This window comes from Sceloporus undulatus, chromosome 4 (genome assembly GCF_019175285.1).
Source record: "Sceloporus undulatus isolate JIND9_A2432 ecotype Alabama chromosome 4, SceUnd_v1.1, whole genome shotgun sequence".
NCBI lineage: Eukaryota > Metazoa > Chordata > Lepidosauria > Squamata > Phrynosomatidae > Sceloporus > Sceloporus undulatus.
The window spans coordinates 90,289,333-90,310,881 of NC_056525.1; the positions used below are offsets into that span (position 1 = coordinate 90,289,333).

Sequence of the window (21,549 nt, forward strand, 5' to 3'; positions counted from 1 at the left end):
TGGAGAGTGTAAGGTAGAGTCATTGTGGTGTAGTGATTTGAGAGTTGGACTACAATCATGGAGGCCAGGATTCGAATCCCCACTTAGTCATGGAAACTGATGGAGTGACCTTGGAAGATCACACTCTCTCAGCCTCAGAGGATGGCAATGGCACAACCCCCCCTGAAGAAACTTGCCAAGAAAACCCCATGATAGGGTTGCTATAAATCAGAAATGACTTGAAGGCACGCAACAAGAACAAGACTGTAAAACGCCACGAGGGTGGGTGTGTGGGCAGCGGGGGGCCCCTTCCTGTGCCACAGGCACCTGTTTGCCCCACTTGGACTCTGCAATGTGGACGCCTAAAGGCTTTTGATCTTGGAAGTTCAGTTGGATTGTTTTCCTCTTGCTCCACCCCCCAGGGATGGAGGAGGATCAAGTCTCTGTCTGAGTTGTTGTTGTGTGCCTTCAAGTTGCATCCAACTTATGGCGACCCTAAGGTGACCTATCATAGGGTTTTCTTGGCAAGTTTCTTCAGAGGGGCTTTACTTTCCTTTGAGACTGAGAGAGTGTGGCTTGTCTAAGGTTACCCATTGGGTTTCATAGCTGACCCAGAATTCGAATGGTGCTCTCCATAGCCCTAGTCCAACTCTCAAACCACTGCACCATGCTGGCTTCTCTCTGCCTGGGGAGGGAGGTTGGGAATTGTTTCTTGCTTCCCTCCTGGCCTCCTGTATAAATATTTGAAGGGATGTCATACTGAAAATGGAGCAAGCTTGTCTTCTGCTGCGACTAGAATACAGAGCAATGGATTCAAAGTACAGGACAGAGATTCCACCTGAACATTAGGAAGAACGTCCTGATGGCAAGAGCTGTTTGACAGTGGAATATGCCTCCTTGGAGTGTGGTGTAGTCTCCTCCATTGGAGGTTTTTAAGCAGAGGCTGGATGGCCATGTGTCAGGACTGCTTTGATAGTGTAGTCCTGCATGGTAGAGGGTTGGACCTTATGGCTGGTATGATCTCTTCCAACTCATAAAATCACAGAGTTGGAAGAGACCCTGACCTGAGGGCCATCCAGTCCAACCCTGGCATGCGGAAATTCTCCATCAAAGCACTCTCAGCAGATGGCCATCCAACTTCTGTTTAAAAACCTGCAAAGAAGGGCACTGCACTTTAAAAGGCAGTGTGGTGAACAGCCCTAACTGTCAAGACGTTCCTCCTAATGTTGAGCTGGAATCTCTCTTCCTACAGTTTGCATCCACCTCAACATTAGGAGGAACTTTCTGACAGTAAGGGATGTCCGACAGTGGAACGCACTTCCTTGGAGTATGGTGACGTCTCCCTCCTTGGAAGTCGTTAGAGAGGCTGGATGGCCATCTGTCGGGGATGCTTTGACTGAGAGTTCCTGCATGGCAGGGGATTGGTCTGGATAGCCCTTGTGGTGTATTCCAACTCTATGATTCTTTACTCTCTGGAGCAGCAGAAAACAAGCTTACTCCATCCTCAGCATGACACTCCTTCCAATGCTTAAGCAGGGCTTCTTCCATGTCACCCCTGACCCCTTCTCTGAGCCTCCCACAGAAGAGGGACCTTGGGGGTGGTGGTGGGTGGGTTACAGAAGGTGGGCAGGGTCTGCTCCCAGGCTCCTCCGGCCCTTGCTTCCGGCCCTTGCCTCCTCTTCCCCCCTTGTCTGATGCAGGAGGCGAGGCGGTGCCTGAGCAAGGCTGCTCCAATCCCTTCCAAGCCGGGAGAGGAGGAGGAGGAGGAGAAAGAAAGAGAGAGAGAGAGAGGGAGGGAGAGGAGGCCCACACCCAGCCCAGCAGCCAGGCCCTTGTGGGGCTCCAGCCCCCTCCTCTCTCTCTCTCTCTCTGGGTGTGTGGTTGCATTGCACTCCTCCTCCTCCTCCTCTTCCCTCTCGGTGGAGCCTTCCTCCCTTGAGCCTCTCCATGAGCCTCCTGGGGAGCTACCGGAAAAAGACCAACAATGATGGCTATGAATCTTTGCAGCTGGTGGACAGCAACGGTGACTTCTCCAGCAGCCGGGCAGCAGCAGCAGCAGCAGGAGGAGGAAGCACCAGCAGCCTCTGCAGCCTCAGCAAGCAAGGCGGGATCCCGGGGCTGGCGGCCAAAGCCCGGAGCCCAGTGCGCCAGCAGCAGCAGCAGCAGCCCCCCCGCCCCAGCCCCAGCCGCTCGGCTGCAGCCCCAGCACCATGGACAGCTCAGGTAGGGAGACGCCTGCCTCGCCTTGGCCCGGGAGGGAGGGAGGGAGGGAGGGATGGGGAGGGAGAGCCCCTTCCTCTGGCAGCTCCCTTTGGGAGGCCTGGGCGGCAGGCCTTGCTCTTGGCAGGGCTTGGACCTGGCCTCTTCAGGCCCAGAGAGAGGAAACCCGAGAGGGCCCCCTGTTGCAAATTTAAAGAGCTTTCTGATGAGTGGAAAGAGAGCCCAGCTCTGTCACCGAGGAGGAAGGGAGGCTCTGCTGCTGGGGCCCAGGCTTTGTTCCAGGGCTGGGAAGGACAAGGAGCACCCTGGCTCTCTGGCCCATGGGCTTTCTTGCAAAGTACCCCTGGACCGGTGCTGTTGTTTCCACTACACTTGGCCCCCCACAGCCACAGATTTGGGATCCCATGCTGTACGGCTCTTGAGCAAATGTCTGAGAGAAAGCATTGGGAGCCTGGCTCTCCCCCCCCCCCCCAAAAAGGACTGTTTGCCTTAGAAGGGGCCTAAGTGACATTAAAAAGAGATACTTCCAAGGCTTGGAAATAAACATGCTGATATATCACTCAGTGATATATGATAATCCTGTGGTATATGTAGTCTCACTGAGACTACAAATAATGTTCCCTGCATTAAGGACGAGATCTTTCCACTCCCCCACCACACTAGGTGTGTGTGTGTGTGTGGTTTTCCCTATCAATATCAAAATCAATTGACAATGCAATCCTGTATGGGCTTCATTTAATCCAATAGGCCTTGCATCCAGGTAAGAAAATATATCACTAAAATGTGGTTTGTGACTTATGGCGACCCTAAGGGGGAACCTGTCATGGGGTTTTCTTGGCAAGGTTTGCTCAGAGCTTGGCCGCCTGGCCTTCCTCTGTGGCTGAGAGCATGTGGCTTGCCCAAGGTCATCCTGTGGGTTTACATGACCATCCAAGCCTGGTCTCCAGGGTCACAGTCCAACATTCAAACCACTAGCCCTCTAAACTTGGGGAAGTCCTGGGGTGATGCATGTGTGAGAGAGAGAGCTCACCCTCACCCTCCTCCAGATCTGGTCCATGGACTGTCAATGTTGCCTGTAATGAGCATGCTTTGGAGTTTTTGGAAAGGCATGCATCACCTCAAAGGGAAAACAGATCAAATGCAGAAAATATGGATCATCCTGACCAATGCTTTTTGCCATTGTAATTGAGGGATGCTGAACAATGGTTGACTTATTTGTACAAACAGTCATCCATGGCTTGCTACTCTTGGCCAAAGGAGTTCTTTTGTTATCTGCGAAAGCTAACAGGCCCCCTGGTAAACAGTCCATCTGCTAGAGACTGGGTGAGGTTAGCCCCTTAGAAGGGATTAGGAATCATTAATTTGCCTGAAGCGAGAGATTTCTTTTTCCTCATAGCAAGAAAAGGGAGCAATATATATGCAATTTTATTAGGCTGTTGTGCCCTCCCCTCCACATGCCAATGGGTATTCGGATAGATAGAACCGGTGGAATTAGATTGCCATGCTGCATGAATAGGTTTTTTTCCCTCTGTTAAATCTCCCAATTGGATGGCCAGATGGTTCGCAGGATTGGTAATAAGAAGCTATTCACTTCAGGGGTCCTGCTTCAGATTGGCCTGGATTGCTAAAAGTAGTTATTGATGGATTATCTTTTTTATGCACTTCAGTTGGAAGTGGGTGTGTTCCTTTGAAAGACCTTTTCTTGGCAAAGCCATGGACACCAGCAATACTTGCAAAGAATGTTACCCACAACTTTGCATCCTTTCTGATGTTGGCCTCCTTTTCCCTCCAGAGTGCATCTTTCTGATGTATAAGCACTTTCCATAAAGTGATGTGCTGCCACTTTGCTTCTTTTTTAAAAAAAAATCCTCATATCAAGTGCAGAAGTGAATCCCAAGGCGCAACTGTCAGATTGAGTGTTTGATAGTCTACTAGTGCTCAGTTGGTTTTTCTTTGATGTAATATAAATGCTTTAAGAAAAAGAGAGTTGCTCATCAGAAGCTTGTGAGGTGGCTTGAGAGTGTATGCTTGGGAATTTTAGCTACATTATAAAATATGACAGTAAAACACAATCTAAATTCTACACAATAAAGTGTGCAACCATAGCTAGGATATAGTAAGCCCTTGGTATCTGCTGGGGTTGGTTCTATCACCCCCACGGATACCAAAATCCACGGATGTGCAAGCCCCACTATATACAATGGCATAATAAAATGGTGTCCCTTATGTAAAATGGCAAATTCAAGATTTGCCCTTTAGCTATTTTTTGGAAAAATATTTTCAAACCATGGATGACTGAATCCATGGATGCAGAATCTGTGACTATGGCGGGCCAAATGTAATGGAAAGGGATTTATTAAAGTTGTAGTTCAAAAATCACCTGGAGGGTCACAGCTGGCCACCTCTGGGATAGGGACTGTAGCCGGAAGTACCTTATCCGAGAAGTGGACAACTCTGACCTTCCAGATGATTTTTGAACTTCAGCTTTAATAAATCCCTTTCCACTGCAGTTGGCCCTCCATAGCCACAGATTCTGCATCCATGGATTCCACTATTGTACGGCTCCTAAGCAAATGTCTGGGACAAAGCATTGGGAGCCTGACTTTTTTCAACAGGAGGGTTTGCCTGTGAGGTGTCATAAATGACAATAAGGAGAGATACTTCAAAGGCTTGGAAATAAATATGCTGAAGTATATCACTGAGACTACAAATAAAGTTCCCTGCATTAAGGATGAGATCTTTCCACTCCCCCACCACACTATTTTTTGTGGTTTTCCCTATCAATATCAAAATTGATTGACAATGCAGTTCTGTATGTGTTTCATTTAATTCAACAGGCCTTACATCCAGGTAAGGGAATATATCACTAAAATGTAGATTTCTGGAAAGCAGAATATATATATATATATATATATATATATATATATATATATATATATATATATATATATAATTTTCAGATGTATGTCTCCATTTTAGCTTGGTGTAAAAAATGCTTCTTCAAATCTTTAAATCCTGCAATTATTTGTTATATTTATATCCTCATTTATTTGCAACAAGTTCTCCTTCCTCCCCAGTTTATCTTCACAATAACCCCATGAGGTGGATCAGGATGAGACTGTGTCATCTAGCTTGTTTCATGGCTCATTAGACAGTTCATCATGGATCTTTCAAACCCAGTCCAATACTCTGAACACTACAAATACACACATACAAACACATACCACACTTGCAAAGAATATAAGAATATAATGTTTCGGTGGCTGACTTGACTAAGAATAGTCATGAGAAAATTGGACAAAAACAGATGTATCTGAAGGTTTCTGAGCTGTGTTTTGAATGTAAGATAACTTCTGGGAATTTTAAAATGGAAATGCACACATGTTAATAACATGAGCCCAGAATGAATATAGGATACAAAAAAAGCACCACAATAACCATTATATTAGATTTAAAATCATGGAATCATAGAATTATAGAGTTGGAAAAGAGCACAAGGGCCATCCAGCCTGACCTCCTGCCATGCAGGAACTCACATTCAAAGCATCCCCGACAGGTGGCCATCCAGCCTTTCTTTAAAGACCTCCAAAGAAGGAGACTCCACCACACTCCAAGGAAGTGTGTTCCACTGTTGAACAGGTCCTACTGTCAGGAAGTTCCCCTAATGTTGAGGTCGTATCTCTTTTCTTGTAGCTTGCACCTGTTGTTCCATGTCCTATTCTCTGGAGTAGCAGAAAACAAGCTTGCTTCATCCTCAATATGACATCCTTTCAAATACTTAAACAGGGCTATCATATCACCTCTGAACTTTCTCTTCCCCAAGCTAAACATACCCAGCTCTCTAAGCTGGTCCTTGTAGGGCATGGTTTCCAGACCCTTCACCATGTTAGCTGTCCTCATTTGGACAACATTCAACATCCAGCTCGTCAACATCTTTGTTGAATTGTGGTGCTCAGAACTGGACACAGTATTCCAGGTGAGGCTTGACCAACCAGAATAGAGTGGAACTATTTGCTTCACTTGATCTAGACACTATACATCTATTGATGCAACATAGAATCACATTGGCCTTTTTAGCTGCCACATCACACTGTTGACTCATGTTCAACTTGTGGTCTACTAGGACTTCTAGATCCCTTTTGCATGTTGTTTTGTTAAGCCAGGTGTCCTCCATCCTATATCTATGCATTTCCTTTTCCCACTTTAAGTGCAGTATGTTACATTTCTCTGTGTTGAAATTCATTTTGTTAGCTTTGGCCCGCTTTCTAACCTATTAAGGTCATACTGAATTTTGATCCTGTCCTCTGGGGTATTGGCTATTCCTCCTAATTTGGTGTCATCTGCAAATTTGATAAGCATGTCCCCTATTCTTTCATCTAAGTCATTGATGAAGATGCTGAATAGCACTGGGACCAGGACAGAACCCTGTGGCACCCCACTGGCCACTTCTCTCCAGGATAAAGAGGAGCCATCACTGAGTACCTTTTGGGTTCAGTTGGTCAGTCAATTACAAATCTACTTAACAGTTGCAATGTCTAGTCCACATGCTATTAGCTTGTTTTCAAGAATCTAATGGGAGACCTTGTCAAAGGCCTTACTGAAATCAAGATATACTATACTCATAGTATTCCCTTCATCTACCAAGCTGATAATCTTATCACAAATAGAGATCAGATTTGTTTTTCTGATTTTGGAATTGCCTTCTAAATGTTCACAGAATCTCTGTTTAATGATCTGCTCTAGAATCTTTCCTGGTATTGATGTTACACTAACTGGACGATAATTGTTGGGATCCCCCCCCCCCCCCCCCCTTTTTGAAGATGCTTGCCCTTCTCCAGTCTGGTGGGACTTCTCCTGTCCTCCAGGAGTTCTCAAAGATTATTGCCAGTGGCTCAGATATTAGATTTGCCAGTTCTTTTAATACCCTTGGATGTAGTTCACCTGGTCCCGGAGACTTACATTCATTTAGATTAACCAGATATTTCTGTACTACCTCTTTAGTTATTCTGTACTGCATTGCCCCTATTGTGTCCTCTGTTCCATTTTTCTCAGAGCGAGCACCCTTTTCCCTTTCTGAGAAGACTGAGGCAAAGAAGATGTTGATTAATTCTGCCTTTTCTCTATCCTCTGTTAGCATTTCTTCATCTTTTCCAGACAGTGGCCCTACCATTTCCTTCTTCTTCTTTTTGCTACAGACATAACCAAAAATGCCTATTTTATTGTTCTTAACCTCTCTAGCAAGCCTGACTTCATTCTGCGCTTTAGCTTTTCTGACTTTAGCCCTACCCTTGAATTCCTCTTAGGTGATTTCCCCCTTTTCCAATTTCTTATACATGTCCCAATTAAAACTTGCTATTTAAGACTTGATATTCTAAGAATCTGGAGCAAGTATAAAAACAGGTTATACCCAAAAACACCAACTTAGATTCAAAACACACTGTAGATATAATCCAGTTAAATTAGATATAATCCAGTTAACTGCCAGGACAGTTAAATTGGTCTTAAACTCAATTATTTCTGCAGTTTATTTTGGACCATGGACTTCAGAACAGAAGGCATTCTTTAGGATAGACAAAAATGAGAAAGAAAGCTGGTTGACATATCAAGACTTATTGATATGTGAAATTCAACAAAGTGGATTCAAAACAAAAGAAGATCTTATGTTAGAGCACATTAATTTTTAGTGGTAGTATCACAGGCAGTTATTTGAAAGTTTTAAAACTGACAAAGAACAATATCGTTTTGATTTTAGGAAAATGGAATTAGAGCTCCAGATATATGTGAAACAGGACCACTTGATTGGTAGAGCCTATATGTTGTTATTAAGAATAGAGTTAGAAGAGGAACAGGTGAAAGCATATATTCCAATACTGAATTGGAACGGTGGAAAAGGATGTGACACAGAGGAATAAAATTCACATTATCCATCAACTTTAGAGAAAACTGTTACCAGATTAGTTACCTAACACCAAGAAAATTAGCAAAGATTTATGAAGGTGTGAATAATAAATGCTGGAAGTGTGAAAGGAATGAAAATTTTAAAACTGTAAAAAAGCAAAACAATATGGGAGATGAATTCATGAAATGATTAGGATAAAAGTGAGTTTCAAACCTAAAATTTATTACTGGAATTAACAGAAGGGAAATGAAAAGACAGCAAATAAAAATATTACAGTATATGATAACAACAGTGAGACTTGTGTACACCCAAAAATGGAAGACTAAGAAAAGTACCTTCAATAGAAGAATGGATATTGAAAAGTTTTAATTAGTTGAGATGGATAAATTAACCATTAATCTATTGATAAATTTATCAATAGATAACATTCTGAAAGATTGGAAGTCCTTATACAATTTATGTGGGAGAAAAATCATGAGGTGATATTCACAGGTATGGAAAACTAATGATTTTCAAAGTAAAACACTGAAGCTAGTTGTATTTTGACATGCTTTAAGTGAAAGGTAAATTTAATATATGAGAGATGCCCATAAGGGGAATCTCAAATTTCCTGCTTGAGTATAAAAACTCACTGGGTGACCTTGCGCAAAATCACACTTTCTCAACCTCAGAAGATGCAATGGCAAACCTCTGCTGAATAAACTTGCCAAGAAAACTGCATGATTGGTTTGCCTTAGGATTGCCATAAGTCAGAAACATGTGTTATATGTTATGTGATACAAAGTGTAAAAAATTTTCTTTTTTAAAATTTTCTTACAGTATTGTAATTAACGTCAATATGTGTGTTTATTGTCTGATATGCATAATTGATAATGCATGTATGTAAAACTACAATAAAAAAGGTTTGAATTTCCCCCCAAATGACTAGATACATAAACTTTTTTTTAAAAAAATAAATATTAGGCTTTATGTGCAGAAGATGCTAAGTTTTGGTTTTTGATGTGCCTCTGAGAAGAGGCAATTCCAAATTATCCCTGAGAGAACTTTTATGCACTGGATATATTGCTGAGTTAGCATGGAAGGCATGCTGGAAATATCTTTAATACTTACTTGCCTCAATCCATTTAGAAATTTCAGTGCTGAATCTAAATAAGAGTGCCTCTTGAGCACACAAGTTTTACTAGTACAGTATAGATTTTAAACCACTGCATTAGGCAGCCCTATTATATATATGTATAACCCCCCCCCCCCCACACACACACAGAGTTTCAGGAATGTGCTTATAAAATGTGACATGATTACTTCTAAGAGGACTTGTCATCCAAGTAAAATGCACTAAATTAAAATGGAGCACTTCAAAATCAAATGGTGCATATTTTAATTTGATGGGAAAAGAACAGAAAAATCCCTATAGTATGGCAAAATCATATATTGCCTTTACCCCAAATGCAGACCTGAGAAAGATGGAAGTAATTGATTGACAGGGCTACAATGATTTTGCTAGAGTTAATGAACTGGCTACTATTTTTAACTTTTGTTAAGGTTCTAAGAGAACATAAAGAAGGCAAGCCAAATTCATTGCTGATTGTTTTGTGTCTCACAAGGCACAGATATAACTATGAATCCGATCCATATGGTGGTGGTCCCTTTATGGTCCCTTCATGGTGGTCCATGAATTCCACCCATACTCTGTCTCTTTGCAAAGGACGTAGCTGTGTTAAGCCTGTTGCAGCAAAACAACCCAGAATGCTGTGACACCTTAAATATTTAACACATTTTTAGAGCATGAGCTTTCATGGACTATATTCCTCCTTCATCAGATGCATGGGTTTTTTTTTTCTTCAGAACTCCAGGCTGGAATTCTGGTTGGAGATGGGATTGTAGACACTAAGATCAGAGAAACCTATATATAAGTCCACCTCCAGTTATGTGTAATGTATGTATACCTGAAATTCTGAATAAAATGCCATGCATTGGATGAAGTAGTCTATAGTCCATGAAAGCTCATATTATAATATATTATAATACATGTGTTAGTCTTTAACCATAGTAGGCAAGGGGAATGAGATACAATTTTTGTTCCAGCATCTTTAAGGTAGGGCGTGACACTGCCTTTTTACCTGAAAATTGGCCAGCAGGTAAACCTGGAAATGATTGGAAGTCTACTTCTTTGCATCCCCTGGTGTTTTTTTTTCCTGTTTTTGTTTTTGGTACTTGTTGATACTCTACACTAGTGCTACGATTTGTGTGATGGTGGTGAGGAAAGAAGACAAAATACACTAGATTCCAGCAACCTATTTTTCCAGTGCCTTGTTTCTTTCATGGACACTGTGCTCGTGGCCTCTTCCCTCCTGCTTAGACTTGTGTAAGTGGCCTAATAGGATTTTGGACATTATGAGTAGCCAGTAATTCTTACTTCATTCATTGCTTTTTTTAAAAAAAATAAAAACTTGGTTGTCCCTTAGACATCACTCAGTGATCTTTACCATTGTGTGTAATTTTTTGACCTGCAATTCCCTCCTCTCCCTAACAATCCAGCTGAGATAGGTGGTGAAAAGGGAAAGAGCTGCTGGGGCCAGAAGTACTCTGTAAAGCCACTGCTCTCTGTAGTTTTCATTGTTTAGCCCTATTGGTGTTACTGAGAAAAAAACAACAATTTTGCTTGCTATGAGAGCTTTCCCTCACGAGAACTTTCCATATTCTAGGAGCTATCTTGTTCTCTCTGTCACACACAAACCTAACCCCACACAACTCTAGGTCAAATACAGAAAGGGCAAGATGGAATTCTACCGTGAATGAGAAGTACCTCTGGAGACCAGCTCTATAACAATCCACCAGATCCCTTGGCTGGCTCATTATTACTCTGCTACCTTGAATTTATTTTATGTGTGTTGCATTAATGATATATTTCAAAGTAATCATACAGAGTGTGCAATGTTTGCTTGAACAGAGAAGGCAAGTGTAGGGAATAATCTAAAGCTGTTTCAAGTTGCTAGGCTTATTCCAAGAAAGCTTGTATGCTGCTTGCATATTGCTGCATTCATTATGCATTTTCTACTTCCCATCTGTTCATACTAAATAACAAAAACAATGTTATGATAGTCATGAAGATGATAGTAATGAACGTAGGAGCAGTAATAATAATTAACTCTGTTTTTGTATGTCAAGATTTATGTTGCAAATTAGTATGAATCCCAAGCATGTTCGTATGTAATAAATACAACCAGTTAAGGAGCGTTTCCAGGTTATTTATGTTATTCTCTCATTCAAGCATTTCTAATTCTAGTAAAGTTACAGAAATCTGATGAGAATGTCTTCACTTTTATGAACTTTTATGAACATAAAACACTTTTATGAACATGACAATTTCTATTGTCATGTTAGAAATGTGTATTGTGAGTTACCCTATAAACATTAAGGGAACGGCACACAGAGTTCTCTACAGAGAAAGCTCCCAGCAGCAGGAGGGGCTACAGCCTACAGGGGAATTTGCAAAAGTTGCCTCCACCATTTTATATCAGAAGGATTCCTCATCTGGGTAAATAGCCTTCCATGTTGTAAGAAAGAGGTCCTTCCCTTTGGGGGCAGCAAAATCTGCTTCCAGAAAGTTATATAAAGCAGAGCTGAACAACATTTATGCCATGTCTTGGTTAACAAAGCCTAAATATCCTAAAGGCACCAAAGTCTGATCTTGGAAGATAAGCAAGTTCATCCCTGAACACTACTGGGTTGGGAGACCATCATCCTCCTTTCAGAGGAAGGAACTGGCAAAATCATCTCTGAATATTCCTTACTTAAGAAAAAAAATCCTATGAAATTCATGGGGTCCCCATAAATCAACAGGTCACTTGAAGGCCCATACATACATGACAGATCTAATATTTAATATATGTTCAATTATTATTTAATTTTATGAATAAGGCATACATTTCCAGACACTAATTTATTATTGCTAGTAATAGATTTTCTACAGATTTTGCTGGAAAATGCAATTAAAAATCCAATTCATTGTAAAAACTGGACAAATTTGTATATGTCTAAGGCTACATAGTGCTTTTCTCCAGCAGTATTTCTGTCATTCTGAATATTTCTACTGTTTCCAGTAAAGTAGTATGAGTGCACATGAACAATTTTCTTTTTGCCCATATTTTTTGTTCTGTGTGTGGAAGACGGAATGTCAGTTCATTACTACTTGATAAGGCCTCGATATTTTGGAGGGTAAGAAAGTACAGCCCACAGTATGTGGCTGCAAGCTCTTCTTTTCAGTTCACCTTCAATATGCCTAGTTTTTAATTTTTAAAACAATACACAATGTTTCTTTCTGCCAGCAGCTGAAGACATTTTTATACAGACAGATATTTGGTGGGTAGAATTTATTTGAGTAATGTAGTGTCCTGTTTTAATGTTTCTTTATCTTTACTGTTTTAAACGCTGCTGTTTTTCTTTATTTTTATTTTTTAACTTTTCTAATCAATGTCTTTTTAATATATTGTAACCCACCTTGAATCCCATTGTGGAAGAAAGGCAGGATATACATCCTGGAAATAAATAAATAAAAATAATAATTATACCAAAATTTCATAACAAGCTGCTAAATGAATTATGTTCCATTGGTAAATGAATTAAACACACTATAGTCAGTGGGATATCAATAACTGATAGTTCATTATATTCTAATATGAAAAGTCAGTATAATGCTAATGAAAATCAATTTAAGTACACTTAAGGTTTATTTATATTGAAATTCAATAAATAACAGTAGGATTTTATTTCTTAAAAATGAGTGGGAAGTTTAGTTAATTTGTTGTTATTGTTGTTGTTTGTCTTGTCATTTATGACTTATGGTGACCCTAATTCAAGCCTATCATGGGGTTTTCTTGGCAAGTTTCTTCAGAGGGCTTTGCCTTTGCCATACTCTGAGGTTAAGAGAGTTTGACTTGCCGAAGGTCACCCACTGAGCTTCCATGGCTGAGCCATGATTAGAACCCTGTCTCTAAAGTTATAGTCTATCACTCAGACCACTACACAATTCAGGCTCTCCCTTATTTAATTTAATTGTATTCAATTAATTAGGTTTTTTATTTGTAGCTAATGTAATCTATGTTGCATAGCTAGCTAGTTAGTTTTATGTATATTTACTAAAACCCTGTAAAAATCACAAAATAAACAAACAAAAAAGCTATCCTTGAACACTTAGCCAACCTGTAAAGTGATTCCTAGTGCCATGGCAGCTGCTCACTCTAAGTTAAAAAAATATATAACTACCCTTGCATTTGTTTTATACCCAATTAGATACTTGGATGCTTCTTCATCTTTAGTAGTCTTTGCCTTCAAGAAGAAGGACATAGAAATGCAGGATGGGACAGTCTGGTAGAGTCTGGACAGAGTGACAGAGCCGTGTAGTTTTCATTGATGTGCATATGTTTCATAAAGCTATATTTGAAATATCAGCTTCCTGAAATGTGCAAGTATCTCTTAATGTTCATGTTTTAATGAACCTTCACAGTTTCAAGATAAACTCTGTGAATAGCATTCCCTTATTGGAAATGCTGAATTCAGTCACAATGTTTGTGACTGTTCAACTAGCAATGTTTGTTTCTAATTTCAACAGTTCTGACTTACATTGGCTTTTACTTTTACTAGAAAATGTGTAAGTTGTATGTTCAGAAGACTCATTGCGAATTATATTAGAAGGTGAAGGTAAATTCACTTTTTAAACAAAATATACCACTAAATGCCAGATCTGTAAATATCCTATTGCTGGACTGTTCATCTAGTTTTCTTGGCAGAGAGGAGGCCCTGACATACTTCAGTAATTTCCAGAAGATTTAGGATTTACAGTACAATTCTAAAAATATTTAAGACCCGCTGTGTTCAGTGAGATTTACATCCTACTCAGTGGGTTTAGGATTGCAGTAGATTTAATTTTATTTTTATGAAAGAGAACTGGAGACTGGCATCTCACTAACATGTGATTTATTTACAGATATATGAGTAGTGGAGGCAGTGTTTCAACTAATAGTTGATCTTCTAAGCCTATATCAGATTCCAAAGAATTTATAAACCAAGGTCCTTCATCTTACTGTCTCTCCAAAAATACATGGTTTCCAAACTGTTACACAGCTCTCTCTCACTTCAGAAGATTGTCAACTTTCTGAACTGTGTATTGCATTCTAAAATCTATACAGAGATTCTCAGCTAACAAGAGTATGAAGCAATTTTTAGAGTTGTTTTGAAGTGTTTAAAAGATGATGGTGAAATGATCAATCAAATAATCAAAAAATAATAAAACCTGTAGAATATTATAATTTGCCATACAATAATTCCCCCTCCAAAAAGAAAAAAAGTGTTTGATAAACAAGTTTTATTCATTATGTGCCTTCATAGGTTCTGAGTAGGTTCGGAGAATTGGCTTCCTTTAAAAGATAGGAAACACTAGATTAAGTCACAAAAGGCTGTAATGCCAAAGTTTTATTTTCATTTATTTTTTTCCAATCTTAAAGCTATTTTTAATTTAATTTAATTATTTTTAAAAATCAATAATAAAAAAATAAGTGTTACCTGCCAATGTTAGTTTGGTCCAAAATAGCTTTAGATTAGGAAAAATAAATGAAAATAAAAGCATGGCATTTGAATCCTAGAAGAAAGAGCTAATAGCGGTCAGTGAAATAGTGATTAATATAATAATATAGTGTTATTTGTAAATGCATTTAATATATTGTATATTATAAAAAAATCAAATAAAGCAAATAACTTTTCAACTTCTAGAAGTTACATTCCCTTGCATTTTTATATTTACTTTTTGAATAAGCCAAGCGATGTCTCCATATCTCATGAAAACAAAACAGGGCAGTCACTTGGACAATGTCTGGTCTGTCTTTCGCTTTTTGACTTTTTAAAAGAAAAGGGTGCATTTCATTAGTCTCTTTGTTTCTGAGGAATGAATAGGGTGACCAGATCATCTACACATTTTTTGTTTCAGTAGCATTATATTGCCCTTGGCTGTGTTTTGTGTCATCATTGTTTAAATGGCAATTTTAAGCATGAATTTATAGACTTTTTCTGTAGGGTAAATTGTTTTAGAATGTGAACAAGGAAATTTTCTTTTGGATGTATGTAAACCTTAGCTGCCCAACTTGTAGAAGTGTCAAGGAAATGAGACAGTGAAAGAGACCATTAAGCATTCAGCTTGCACTGGGTAGTGGTTAAGTATTTATGCAGCCTTATAGTACTAAAGTATATCCTGCCCATAAGGTTATTAATGAGGATGTTATCACAAGCTGCCACCTGTATTTCTTCTCCGTTTCTTTTTGAAAAACTCTTGCAGTGAGGAAAACAACAACTGAATTAGTGAATAATTTCTGTCGCACAACATTACATGTTGGTAACAATCCTTTCCAATATAAACAGTGTTCACAACAAAACATCCTAGTCTTTCACAATTACCCAGACAGAAGCTCACCAGAAATGATGGAGATAACTGGGCTGTTTCGAACACATGTACTACAGTTGATTGTGATAAGGATGTGGGGTCTCTGCTTGAACGGGGAGAAAGGAAGAAGTCACAGTAGGCATCCACAAGCCTTACAGCATGGATAAAGTGACTTAGAATTGTGTTTTGTTTTCTTCTGTAGTGCAGTGGAATTATTAACTGTTACACTACTATCTCATGATTAAAGGCAGCAACTTCTTGAAAAGCAATATGCATATTCTTATACCTTATTTTCTTCTGCTAAGGTGCCTCATCTCCTGACATGGAGACTAGCTATGGAGGTGGTCTGTTGGACATGATGAAAGGAGGAGCAGGGAGACTCTTCAGCAATTTAAAGGATAACCTGAAGGACACTCTAAAAGACACCTCTACTAAAGTTATGCAATCTGTTGCAAGGTACTGTGAGACACACACACCTGGATTGGTTTATACTATCAAAACAGCAATTTCAAGATGTCTGTAAGGAATAATTAGGTTATAGTAATCTTGCATAAAAGAAATTAGATTACTTAGTAGCCTGGTGAAAGATTAAGAGTAAAAAGGGAAATATGCTCATGAATCAAACTAAAGCAGTGGCAGCCAACTGTGGGTGACTAAAGGGCCACATTAGCTTCACAAGGAGACCTGCTACAATCAGCATCAAAACCTCAACACAATTTTGCCCCCAATGCCCTGTATGGGGTGTGGGAAGCATCTTCTCCATATTTTAGATCACCCCAAGCCATTACAGACTGAAGAGAGGCCTTAGAGTTTATGACATCCAAGTTAGAACGGCCCTTGAGCATTCTTAAAGGGACCATTCTGGGGACCATTCTAAAGGGCCGATTTTTGAGAATGCTTGAGAAAGCGTTCCTGAAAATCGGCCCTGGGGAACGCTCCCAGAACGGAAGGGGAATGCTTGGCGGTGGCAGCATTCTCACTGTGTGATATACAGCGTTTCCCACTGCCTCCCGTCCCCAGAACGGTCCCTTTAATAACGCTCAAGGGCCGTTCTAACTTGAATGCAATAAACTCCCTTGTTTTAACAACAAGGAGTGGAAGTCACTTCCTCTTAATTTTTTTTTTGTTTTTAAATAAAAGCTCTCTCACATGTAAAATGAACCATGGGGTCCACCAATGAGGCAAATGCCCCCATACCATCTGGAGGGCAGTTGGGACATTTGGGGATAATGGCCTGTGGACTGCACTTTGCCCACCCTGCAGTAAAGGTAGATGTGAAAGCCTGAGCTTGGCACAACATGATTATGGCATTTTATTATGCAATGAGCAATTACAGTCGGTTCTCCGCATTTGTGGCTTTGAGTTTTGCAGATCTGATTATTCACAGATTTGATTAATATACTTTCTCTAGAATTCAAAGATATAGCCCTGTTAGTCTGGAAAATCAGTATGCAAAAAGATCTTGCAGCAAAGTGTCAGTATGCAAAGGAATCTTACAGCACCTTTGACACTTACTGAAAGATAAACGTTGAGCTTTCATAGACTTTGTGGACATTTAGACATGCATCTGAAGAAACAGGTTCAAATCTACGAAAGCCCTTGCTACCAATGCTCATATTTCAGTTAGTCTCAAAGGTGCTACAAGATCCTTTTGCATATTAATGTTCTCTCCAGGAGTATCTATTTCATCCAGTGTGACTTTGCCAGAGGCTGACCACAGATTAACACTGGAGGACCTAGAGAGAATATTTTCTAGGCATTTGTAGGCCCTCCAGTGCAATTCTGTGGTCAACCTCTGCCAGATGTTGGCTGTAGAGTTGCAGTGGAGGACGTAGAGATTCCTGGAGAGGTGTTCTTTCAGGTTAAAAAAAAGAGTAGGGTTTTTAAAAATGTTTTTTCCAGACTTTCACAGGGGTCCTGTGCCTCTAATCCCAGTGAATGTGGAGGGTCGACTGTAATCTATTGTTTATTTCAGATTCAATATTTGTAATCCCTTCCTTCAGATCTGACATCTCAGATCTGAGAAAGTAGGTTATACTCCATGAAAGATCATGTGGAAATAAATCTGTCAGTCCTGAGGTGCCACAAGACTCCATTGTTTGGATCTCTAAATTTATCAGATCTCCAAATTTTTGGCTGTCAATCTCTAAATATTGGCATCTTGGTGGGGCCAGAGATGGAGCTGGAAGTGAACCTGATCAGAAGGACCAGATTCTGCATTGCCAGCTAAACCAGGGTCTCAGCTGTTGCTAATAAAAGTTTTCTTGCCATTTCCATAAGGTTTTTTGGCATTTCCCATTAGAATAAATATTGGTTGTTCTGTCATGACATAGGCTGCACTTGCAAAACAATCAGCTGTGCCTATGTGCATGTTGAAAGAGAAGAAAAGATTGTGACTCAGCATGATTCTTTAACTTATGTATAAAAAAGGAGTGGCATTTCAGTTGTTGTTGGATTGCCACTACCAGCATTTCTCACCATTGGTTATGCTGGCTAAAGCTTACCATATCTGGAGGGTCAGAAGCAGAGAGTCCATTACTGCTTGAACCTCTGGTTTAAATTAAATAATTGAGGGCCATACACATTGATATAAGACTAAACTATTAAACTGTCTTAGGTAGATTTTAGTCTGGTAAAGTGAAGTTCTTTGAAAAAATTGGGAGTTCTAAGAATAAAGCTCTTTACTTTGGTTTTGTTTTTCCTGCACCTGGTACATATATGTTCTGAGATAATGGTTGATTACTGCAACATCCACCCAAACTCACACATAATTGTAACTTCAGGACTCTTGTCCCCCAACAACAGAGGCAATTGTTCTTTACTCCTTTGCACTACCAATAGAAATTTCACTTGCTCATCATGAGTAATAGCCAACTTTATTAAGTTATTCCCTAAACCATCTCCTCTGACCTGTTTTCCATATCAGTTGTATTGTAGTTCCAAGAATCTCAGCCAACACAGGTGGTAGTTTCAGTCTAAGGTATCTGAAGGGCAACAGGAAGCAGACTGTCATAAACTAACTGTGTGATGTGTGAAGAATTATTTTATTTTCTTTCTCATGAATCTATAATGTTGTTCAATTCCATTGCATGACCTTAGCTTATAGAATTGTGAGATAACGAAGAGGAAAATCTCTTATCTGTGCCAAGCTCTCCTACCCTGTCTGGAAAGTATGTGAAGAACCAGAGACAGAAATAAGAGATTTTTCTGATTGTTGAGGTCTTCAGCATCAAGACAAATGAGTGGAGCCCACCATAATTAATTTAAAGATTCTGTTTCTTTCCTAAAGTTCAAAGAGGTCACTTTAGCATTCCTTTTTCTTACAATTGCTTATCCTTTTATCTTATATGCTGTTCTCCTTTCTGGGTCTGTAGCTGCTGGAGCTTCAGATCAAAGGGTCATTTATTATTAGCCGAGTAGACACAATAGTATCATATAATAGATATTGGGTACTACTGTGTGCAAGCAGGAACAGAGGATGAGAACTGGAAACTTTGACCACTTACTCATGATAATACAAATTAGGTGCAGATTCTGAATCTTTAATACAGGGGCAGTTGGGAAGCGTGGACATGAGAGTGAGTACTAAAGAGTGGTTTATGACTAATTTGCCATGGCTTTTTTGCATATTAGTGCCAAGCAATTTATCAAAATGCAAAGATACACAACTGAGGACAAAGAATCATACAAACCATCATATTCCCTATTACCATGTATGGATATGAGATCTGGACAATCAAGAAAGATGATAGGAAGAAAATCAATTCATTTGAGATGTGGTGCTGGAGACGAGTGCTCAGGATCCCATAGACAGCCAAAAGAACAGACAAATGGGTCCTAGAGAAGATCAAGATGGAAACCTTCCTGGAAGCCAAGATGACCAGACTGAGGTTGTTGTACTTTGGACACATCATGAGAAGGGAGGACTCATTGAAAAAGACAATAATGCTGGGAAAGGTGGAGGGAAGTAGAAAGAGAGGAAGGCCAACTACCAGATAGATAGACTCTCTTAAGGAGAGCATGGGTATGAGTTTGCAGGAATTAAGCATAGCAGTGGAGGGCAGAGGGTCTTGGAGATGTTTCATCCATAGGGTCGCCATGGGTCGAGATCGACTCAAGGGCAGTTAACAACAACAAATTTATCAAACCAGTAAGTTACTGTTATGAAATATCTTCACTTGCGTTGTTTATATAGTTACATTTCAGAAACCAGTAGCATTTTAATGTTTTGACACAAAATTATGACTCCAGTAATTAAAGATGGAATCATAGGAGCAAAACTGGAGAAATGGTCTACAGAAATGTTTGTCATGGTGGTATCCATTTGCTAAACAAATATGATGGGTGAATTCAGAGGAACAGAGACAATAATCGGCATCCAGGATATGTGGTTAATTTAGGGAAAATCGATTGTGTATGAACATGTTTTCTAAACATTTTTATATATTTATGTGCACATACATATTAACTATAATCTATTTTCTTGTTCTCTCTTGCTTTCTTTTTCACAGTTACACCAAGGGAGAATTAGATATTTCTTATATTACCTCAAGAATTATTGGTAAGTAGGTCACTTACTTCAAATAATAAACAAGGTAATTTAAACTTTTGAGCTCCAGTGTTGTCTCTGGTCTGGTATAGAATATAAATGTGACTTCCTCCTGGTTTTCTTGGTAGTGATGTCATTTCCTGGTGAAGGAGTTGAACTGGGATTTAGGAATCATATTGATGATGTACGGACATTCTTGGATACAAGACATCCTGATCACTACACAGTTTTCAATTTGTCACCAAAGTCTTATCGTACTACGAGGTTTCATAACAGGGTAAGTGATTTCTGCTGGTATAATGATGGGTCAAACATATTCACAAGGTTTATGATGATTTCAGCCCTACTGGTAAAATTAGTTATGCCATTAACTGTAATTAATAAGAGGGGGAAAGGAATGCTGTGCTGCCTTTGAAAGAGAGAATTTAGTGACATAGGTAACCAATTTATGATTTGCTGGATGGGGAAGACTATAAGGTGTAGGAAAGAGAGATTGCTTGATACAAATATCTACCCTGAGAAAGAGAAATTGCCTGTGATAACTAATTAGCCGCAGATCATGTAAAATTCATCTTTCTACTTGATAATTTGTCCATGTTTGTGGCCTAAAGTATTACGGATGGAGAAATAAATCTGTTTCCAGTTCACCTCAGTTTAACATGTATTCAGTCATGTTACGTTTCATCCAATTTGCACATCAGCCTTGAGTTAAACACATGTACAAACACATACTCATACTCTCACTTATTTGCAGTTTTCCTTAATATATATCCAATTCATATGCAATTTTCTCTAATATATACCCTTTTATATGCAGCTTTCCACCATCCTATCTCAAACACCATACAAAGGAGTCCTACTTACAAGAGGCCTCTAAGCTGTATCAGGTTATAATGCGCTTTTGCTGTTGTTGTGTGCCTTCAAATAGCTGTTCTGAGGTCTGAGATGGAATGCCCAGGGACCTCAGAACACTGGTCCTTGAAGAAAAGAACTACAAAGGCAGATTAGAAAGAGAAACAGACGAATTGGAGTTTCAGCTACAGACTACAATCTCTCAGCAATGGATTGAACAAAAATAACAGCTTTCTGGCACACTACACATATTTCAAGACTATCTGACTCGAGCCTCATGGGTACATCCTACACTCATCTATTCTCTCCATCTACCTACTAGTTTGTAATGCCAAACTGGTCTTGCCACTCCATTTCCACACACAAATGCTAGTTCCCAATGCCTTTGTTCAAACTGGACTTGCCACTAAATTTCCATACACAAAGGATTTTGAATTTCAATTGACCATTGTGACAATTGTGTCAAAATCATGGCTAAGTAGCAATCGTGAATATGGAACAGTTACAGAAGAGGAAACCTCGGTAACTATTTTATATGCATGATTGCTGTACAGGGGTGAAACAGACTGCCCCACTGTCTGGATGGCTTCCAGCTGCCCGGTTGCCCACATGTGGGCT

At 39.7% G+C, this 21,549-nt stretch overlaps 1 protein-coding gene across 3 annotated transcripts in view; it reads left to right on the plus strand.

The window, feature by feature from the left end:
- DNAJC6 (DnaJ heat shock protein family (Hsp40) member C6) overlaps positions 1-21,549 on the plus strand; it is a 90,613-nt gene that overhangs the window by 32,489 nt on the left and 36,575 nt on the right. For 2 of the 3 annotated variants that reach the window (XM_042463780.1, XM_042463782.1), the window contains exons 2-5: positions 1,987-2,202; positions 15,836-15,986; positions 20,042-20,091; positions 20,208-20,356. In XM_042463780.1, the coding sequence (XP_042319714.1) occupies positions 2,190-2,202; positions 15,836-15,986; positions 20,042-20,091; positions 20,208-20,356 (363 nt within the window). In that variant the 5' untranslated portion in view covers positions 1,987-2,189. Of the gene's footprint in view, positions 1-1,797; positions 2,203-15,835; positions 15,987-20,041; positions 20,092-20,207; positions 20,357-21,549 lie in introns of those variants that run through there. The other variant, XM_042463781.1, reaches the window with a different exon arrangement.